The sequence below is a fragment of the Solanum stenotomum genome, chromosome 4 (assembly GCF_019186545.1).
Source record: "Solanum stenotomum isolate F172 chromosome 4, ASM1918654v1, whole genome shotgun sequence".
Taxonomy (NCBI): domain Eukaryota; kingdom Viridiplantae; phylum Streptophyta; class Magnoliopsida; order Solanales; family Solanaceae; genus Solanum; species Solanum stenotomum.
In genome coordinates, this window is record NC_064285.1 from 11,641,637 (window position 1) to 11,649,521 (window position 7,885).

General features: G+C 35.5%; 1 protein-coding gene across 1 annotated transcript; it reads left to right on the top strand.

The window, feature by feature from the left end:
* The first annotated feature begins 203 nt into the window (after nt 1–203).
* On the top strand, nt 204–7,337 carry LOC125861273 (probable LRR receptor-like serine/threonine-protein kinase At1g53440). The gene is made up of 24 exons (XM_049541209.1): nt 204–261; nt 618–795; nt 920–991; nt 1,304–1,372; nt 1,434–1,505; nt 1,577–1,648; nt 2,312–2,383; nt 2,457–2,528; nt 2,661–2,732; nt 2,799–2,870; nt 2,947–3,015; nt 3,245–3,313; nt 3,438–3,503; nt 3,674–3,733; nt 3,821–3,868; nt 3,960–4,009; nt 4,233–4,603; nt 4,777–4,972; nt 5,050–5,187; nt 5,502–5,620; nt 5,796–6,006; nt 6,093–6,330; nt 6,436–6,586; nt 6,769–7,337. The coding sequence occupies exons 1-24, from the start codon at nt 204–206 to the stop codon at nt 7,168–7,170; spliced, it is 2,997 nt and encodes a 998-aa protein (XP_049397166.1). The 3' UTR covers nt 7,171–7,337.
* The last annotated feature ends 548 nt before the right edge of the window (nt 7,338–7,885 follow it).

A 7,885-nucleotide genomic window follows, 5' to 3' on the forward strand; every position in this document is an offset into this window, starting at 1 on the left:
TTTCTGATGAAAGTAGAAAAAAACAAATTTAATATGTGAAATTCCACACTTATTGTATAGTCAATCTTTAAGCTATGATGCATTATGTTTAAACTGATAGCATTGCCAATGGCCAATATGATGCATTATGTGAAATTAGTTATCGATTTCCTTGCTAATCCATCGTTGAATTATTTGTAACTAACAAAATCTTTTGATAATCCATGGCTAAAGCAAGGGGTTTGCCTTGTGGTCAACCCTTTAGGGTGTCCAGTGGTTTGGGTATGGGATTTCCATGTTGGAGGTCTCAAAGTTCGAAACCCCTTGCCAGCGAAAGCAAAGAGTTTGCCTTCTGGGTCGAGCTTGTCACACTAGGCTTGCCTAATGCGAGTTACCTCTCCCGTATGGTATGCAAGTTATTGCATAGAAATAGAAATGGGGTTTTTACCCTGTAGGTAGTGTCCTTGGTCATCAAAAACTACATAATTTGTCCTTGGTTAATTCCTCTTTGAATAGCTCAAGTATGACAGTATGCAAGAGTTTAATTTGCTGTTGGAGTTCAACAATAGCATACTATATATGATTTCTCACATCTGAATATTGTAACGATTGTGATTTATTTAACTTCGATGTCACAGTAAAAGTTCTAGAAACAATATCATCGAAACTTGGGAACACACGTTGGAGTGTCAGCCGAGCGTCTTGTATGCAGGAGAGTGATTTTAACTGGACGGATCCTAATTATAAGGAAGTTTTCAGCAATGTAAAATGTAATTGTTCATTCAATAGTGGCTCAGTTTGCCATGTTGTAACAATGTAAGCTCTGCTTTGATCTTTAAAACTTCACATTTTACTCTTAATCAGAAAGTTTTACAGTTAAACAGATGCCATCTTCTGCATCATGTAATGAGAATTTCTTACGCTTTTTTTGTTGATACAGCCAATTGAAGCGTCTTAATATGACAGGAATTCTGCCTCCAGAGTTTGCAAATCTTACTCATCTGCAAGAATTGTGAGTATCAGTTATAGATTTTTCTCCCCTTTCCAATTACAGAAACTTTTATTCAATTGTTTTTATAAAATCGTAACAGTAGTAGCAAGTTAACTGTTTGTTGCTTTTATACCCTTCGAGGTGGCCTAGTGGTCTGGGCTTGGGAATTCCATGTCGGAGGTCTCAAGTTCAAAACCCCTTGTCAAGCGAAAACAAGGGGTTTGCCTTCTGGGTCGAGCTCGTCGCACCAGGCTTGCCTAGTGCAGGTTACCTCTCCTGTGTGCATAAGAGTGGGGGTTTTACCTGTGGCTTAATCAATTTTTGCATTTCCAGAGATCTGACTCGTAATTACTTAAGTGGATTGATTCCCTCAAGCTATGGCCAGCTTCGCGTCACTATTTTGTAAGTTCTTTTCTGTTTAATCTTTTCAATGAAGAATTTTTGACATTTTGTTCAAACTCAGGTCACTCTTGGGTAACCGTATCAGTGGGCCGATTCCAAAGGAGTTAGGTGACATTTTCACACTGGAAGAACTGTAAGTTGAAGATATTGCATACTTCCTTTAATTTTCTACATATGTCACATTCATGAATTCCATATTTTCAGAGTTTTGGAAAATAATCTACTTGAAGGACCTCTTCCTCCGAACCTTGGTAGCTTGAACCGCCTCAGAAGACTGTAAGACATAGATTCAACGTCTAATAGCTACTTATTGTTACATCTATTCCACATTATTTGGCACTTTCAATTCCCAGTTGTCAAACTAAATTGCATTTCTTTCACCGTTTTTATTTGAAAAGAACTGTCAAGTACCTGAGGTTAATGAAGTATATCCTACCCATGATAGAACGATTTTACTCACTAGTGTATTGGTACCTAAAATAGTGGTGTCAATGAACCACTCAACAAGAGCAAAATACGCTCAAATTTATTTGTGCAAAAGAAGAAGTTCAGAAAATTCGGAAGGAATAATCTGAGGAAATAGATTTATTTATAGCCATAGAAGTACTGTTTCTGACAGTTTGCAACCTTCCAGAATACCTTAAGAGAAGTACTATTTTGGAAAGTTTCCTTAAGATTGTTGTTTATTTGTATTAATAGGATACTTAGAACAATACTTTGCAGAACTTCGTAAGAAACATCACTTCATATTCCCTTCATTTCTCATTTATTATTATTATTATACCCAACACTTTTAATATGAAGAAAGAGTTAATCGAGTCTAATTTAGCTCCAGAAGTTGGTCAAATTGTATCAAACATAAGCAAAAAGTGTCGATCAAATTGGGATGAACAGTGTGATTTTTCAGTTATCATGGTTAATTGATGGATCATTTTGCAGGTTTCTTTCTGCCAATAATCTCAATGGAACTATACCTGAGAACTTCAGCAATCTTAAGAACATGACAGATTTGTAAGCAAGAAAATGTTTTAAGGTACATTTGACTTTTGTGCTTCAATCTCTTAATTCTTTCGTCTGTTTGTAGTAGGATCGATGGGACTAGCATATCTGGAACCATTCCAGATTTTATTGGAAATTGGATCAAAATGGATAGATTGTAAGTATGCATCTTGTAGTTGTAAATGTTGATGGAATATTCTTCTCCCGGAAGGATTCTAAACTTTAAAAAAAGCAAAAAATTGTTATCATACATTGTATTTAATAGCAAATATCATGAAACTTTTTGCAGAGACATTCAAGGAACGTCAATGGAGGGACCTATTCCTCCTACAATATCCCAGTTGAAAAACATGTCACAGTTGTAAGTACACACGTCTCTCGTACTACCTGCTATAGCGGAAGTTCTCATGTGCATTATTGTTTTCAGGAGAATATCTGATTTGAGAGGAGAACAAATGCAATTCCCAAATCTTCACGACTTGACGAATATGACAAGGCTGTGAGCAGTTGGAAATTTAGCTATTACATCTCTTCATTTTAATTTCGTATTCTCATGGTTCATTAGTTTGACTCAGGACTTTGAGAAACTGCTCAATTTTTGGTCCGATTCCGAGTTATGTAGGTGCCATGCCTTTGAAACTTTTGTAAGTTTGTCATCTCCTCTTTCGAAAAAAAATTAAATTTGTCTATAATACAAGCCTGGAATTACCCTATATTGTATAAAAGGAAAATCTTCTACATACCAATGCATTCGTTGTATTTGCATGATGGAGCAAAGATTTTCACTAATTGTTTGGATACCACAGTGGTTTGCTTTGCTGTCTGGTTTGATGCTAATCCTGCCTGCTTCTGATAAGAGTTATTTACTTGCAGGGACCTGAGTAACAATATGTTGAATGATACAATCCCAGATACATTTGAGCAGTTGGATTTTGATAACATGTAGGTACCTTGCAAGTGAAACTTTTACAAGTTGAAGCATAAATCTTGTACATGTTTGTTTTTTTTCTTTTCTCTCGAAGTTTTCATTCGGTTATAACAAGCAAAAGTTTTATCTGCAATGTAGGTTGCTTGGTAACAACACATTAAGCGGAGCAATTCCCAGCTGGATATTTAGTAAAAGAAAGAACATGTTGGTATTTGCTCAATTTGTTCCGTTTTCCTCATCTTAGTAGTAAACTTTGGTTATTATTATAGTTAGCCACACTTCAAAGTTAACAGTTTTTTTCCCATAGCTTTTTGTTTACTGCAAGGACACATTTACAAGAATTTGATGGCGTTGACAACTATAATTTTTTGCAGTGATTTATCATACAACAATTTCACCCATACAACTACTCCAGGATGCCAGTCCTCTACCATGTGAGCATTCATATATTATTGCTTTTTTTATTAGTGAGAGTTTCGGTCCTTTAACTACATAACTTACTAACATTCTTTCTTTAATAGAAACTTAGCCGCCAGCTATTCAGATACAATGAACATGTTGAAAAACACGTAAGTCCTCCTAAATGTGGTCTTATCCATCAGGTGCTAGTTTGTTTGATGCCTTGTATCTATTGTCGGCTTAATCTATTCGAAATTGTAGGGATGCCTGGTGTTCCATGAAACCCCTCATTTGTCCCACAGAAGCGAAATGTAAGAGTTACATCCTATTAACCTTTTTTTTTTATATACCTGAAAATTAATAAATGAAGTAGCAGTTTGTCAAAGGACCTCAGGGGTTATATCTGGATCATTTACCACTGAATCGACTCTTGGAGTGGCAGACTGTGGAGTTTGAAGTACAAAAGCATAGCCTTGGAGTTGAGAGATAATTTCACAACCCTTCCTCATGTTATGGTCTTTATGTCAATTGCAGATACTTCGCTATTCATAAACTGTGGAGGAGGAGGTAGAACTACATTTGAAGGAAATGATTATGAGGAGGACAGGATAGGGTCGGGTCCATCATTTTTTTTTTCGTCCAATGATAAATGGGCATTCAGCAGTTCAGGAGTGTACGTGGGTCGAGAAAATGCTAGCAATATTGCAACAAATACATTTTCACTGGATGTGTCCGGTCCTGACTTTTACAACACAGCACGCCTTGCCCCGAATTCTCTCAAATATTATGGGCTTTGTCTACAAGGAGGTAGCTACAGAGTGCGCCTTCACTTTGCTGAAATAATGTTTTCTAATGACTCAACATATAGCAGCCTTGGAAGGCGGATATTTGATGTAGCAATACAAGTAAGTTTGAGGCCTAACTTCTTTTGTAAATAATAAATATGTAATCTGAAATGTTGATTTATTCAGTTCTGATATGATTTGGTCACTCGATGTAGATATGCTGAGTTCTGATATGATTGGCAACTTTCTGATTTAATATTGAATGTTGGAGATAATTTTGATTTCTTACACAGGGGAGAGTAGTTTTGAAGGATTTCAACATCATGGAGAAAGCTAATGGTGTTGGAAAAGGTCATACCGAGGACTTTGATGATATTACTGTTAGTAGCACTCTGGAGATTCACTTGTATTGGACCGGGAAGGGAACTAACGCCATTCCAGACAGAGGTGTATATGGACCTCTGATTTCAGCTATCACAGTGACACCAAGTCCGTTTATCTCTCTCTGCCTATAGACTTTACACTTTTCTTCCCTCCCACAATCTTATCCCATTTTCTTCTTGCAGACTTTAACACAGGCAATGGGTTACCTGTCGGAGCTGTTATTGGCATTGTACTCGCTTCAATTGTGGTGGTTCTGATAGTGTTATTTGCTCTGTGGAAGAAAGGCATTTTTGGAGGGAAAAATAATGAAGAAGAATTAGGTAAACATACCTCAAAGAATTAATTAATCAGTCTCTATATTTGATATGGTGATACTTTTGTTGTGATAATCAGAATTATTTACGAGATTTCTAGCTGCGACATACAAATAATTATCTGCCTGTAATTGACCAGCATTGAGATGATTGTTCTGTTGGTGGATCAACGTCATGACATATCATAGATAGTTAGCACACAAGTAAATGCTCATGACTTATCATACAGATGTTCATTCTTTTAAAAATTGCTGTTCATCATACAGATGTTTTAGAAGATCTATATATACTGACGTTTGCAATATTCTTCTCGTTTACAGAACTCAGAGCCCTTGATTTACAAACAGGTCATTTTAGACTTAGACAAATTAAAGCTGCTACAAATAACTTTGATCCTGCCAACAAAATTGGTGAAGGAGGGTTTGGACCAGTTTACAAGGTATCAAATCTCTATCTATCTTTACCCATACTGATTTTGCACAAGGACAGCTTGTGATTCTGTGGTGATATTTCCTACTGTGTGTAACGTTTATAGGAAAATAGCTGATATAATCCATATCCTACGTTCTTCCGTCTGTGATATGATCGTTGTGAATTAATCTTGCTATCTGTAGGGTGTACTCACGGATGGTGCAGTGATAGCTGTTAAGCAGCTGTCTTCCAAGTCGAAGCAAGGAAATCGTGAATTTGTTAATGAGATAGGCATGATTTCAGCTCTACAACACCCAAACCTTGTCAAGCTTTACGGTTGTTGTATAGAAGGGAACCAGTTATTAGTGATATACGAATACATGGAAAATAACTGTCTTGCTCGAGCTCTCTTTGGTAATGCTTTGCAATAACATTTTGAAAATTATTAATCATGTAATGATAATTTTATGCTTATTAGTCCTCGTATTCTCCTTTCTTAGGCCGTGACGACCAGAGGTTGAACCTAGACTGGGCAACCAGAAAAAGGATATGCTCAGGAATAGCAAAAGGGTTAGCTTACCTTCATGAAGAATCAAGGTTGAAAATCGTACACCGAGATATCAAGTGTACCAATGTGCTTCTTGATAAGGATCTTAACGCTAAGATTTCCGATTTTGGATTAGCTAAATTAGATGAAGAAGAGAACACTCATATTAGCACCCGAATTGCTGGAACAGTGTGAGCCTTCTTATCATAACGACTATCTCTGTACTATCATTTGAATTTGTTCGTCATGGTCAGTTTAATTTGAAGTATCTTACGTTTCTTTTTCCGTTTTTGAAGAGGTTATATGGCTCCGGAGTATGCAACGAGAGGCTACTTGACAGATAAAGCTGATGTTTATAGCTTCGGAGTTGTTGCATTGGAGATTGTCAGTGGGAAAAGCAACACAAACTACAGGCCAAAAGAGGAATTTGTTTACCTTCTTGACTGGGTAAACTATCTTTCTACTAATATCTGCAACATTATATCTTTAGTTTAAGACCACAAAATGCAAATGTCTTTGTTACTTTCTTAAACTCTGTACGTGACAAACAAAGAGGGATCTTTGCATATTTAGTTTTTCTTTTCTCTAGCTAAATTCATGTTTGCTATGTATGTGAATGTTTGTTTTAGGCTTACGTCCTACAAGAACAGGGAAATCTGTTAGAACTAGTGGATCCACATCTCGGTTCCAATTACTCCAAAAAAGAGGCAATGCAGATGATAAATCTTTCTCTTTTGTGCACAAATCTCTCCCCTACTCTCCGACCATCCATGTCTTCTGTGGTGAGTATGCTTGAAGGGAAACTCCCCGTGCAAGCACCAACAATCAAGCTGACTACATCAACCAACGAAATGAGATTTAAATCGTTTGAAAAAGTTTCACATGACAGCCAAACAACATACTCTCAGGAGTCTCAAGGACAAGCACCTTGGAATGATTTGTCAGGGTCAGGGTCTCTGCCTGCTAAAGATGAAAAGTTTAGTCCCTCGAGTAGACTTCTTCCAGATCTTTATGATATAAACATAGATTGATTTTGATTTTGATTTTCACACAGGATCAAATATTTATTTTCTTGTGTATACTGCTTTGTAAATTTACTTTAATTTGCATCTCATATTGTACTTGACAATAAAACTTTGTAAACTTGCATGAAAATCTCTATTTAAAATGTAAGTAAATCATATCATATATATATATATATATATTATTATAAGTGGGAAGCTCCTAACCTCAAAGTTGAATTACCATTTTGTCCTTATCTTACCTCTAAAATAAATTAAATATTAAGTAATAGTTATAGTTAAATTCATGAATCAAACAAGATCTTAATGCAATCATATATTCATGTACTAAATGTGGGTAATGAAAAGTCTAATAACCTTCAATTTTAATTGATAAGATAAGTGGGGTAATGAAGAGTCTATCAAAGAACTGACACAACATTATTTAAATTCCTTTATTTCATCCAAATCTGTGATCATCTTGCATTCTACATTAGGTTATTCTAAATCATTTGTAAAATTTTCATTACCAATTGTAATTGTAAGAATTCTTACTGATTTATTTATCTGTATTCTTTAAAATTTCATTCATATTCATCTTCTTTGTTGATAAATATGTAAATTATCATAATTACAAGATGAATATTCTCCAATATGAAGTTGTAAGTGAATTTTTATTTTTGCATATCTCCATCTTTTTGAGTTTTTAAATATAACTTCGTAATTGATTACTATATTTTTGTAT

Excerpts from the sequence above, each read along its gene's own strand:
- LOC125861273 (XM_049541209.1), top strand. The coding sequence starts at position 204 with ATGGCTAAAGCAAGGGGTTTGCCTTGTGGTCAACCCTTTAGGGTGTCC. Across the intron at positions 992-1,303 it reads CTTACTCATCTGCAAGAATT|AGATCTGACTCGTAATTACT; the intron begins GTGAGTATCAGT and ends TTGCATTTCCAG. Across the intron at positions 6,587-6,768 it reads TTGTTTACCTTCTTGACTGG|GCTTACGTCCTACAAGAACA; the intron begins GTAAACTATCTT and ends TGTTTGTTTTAG.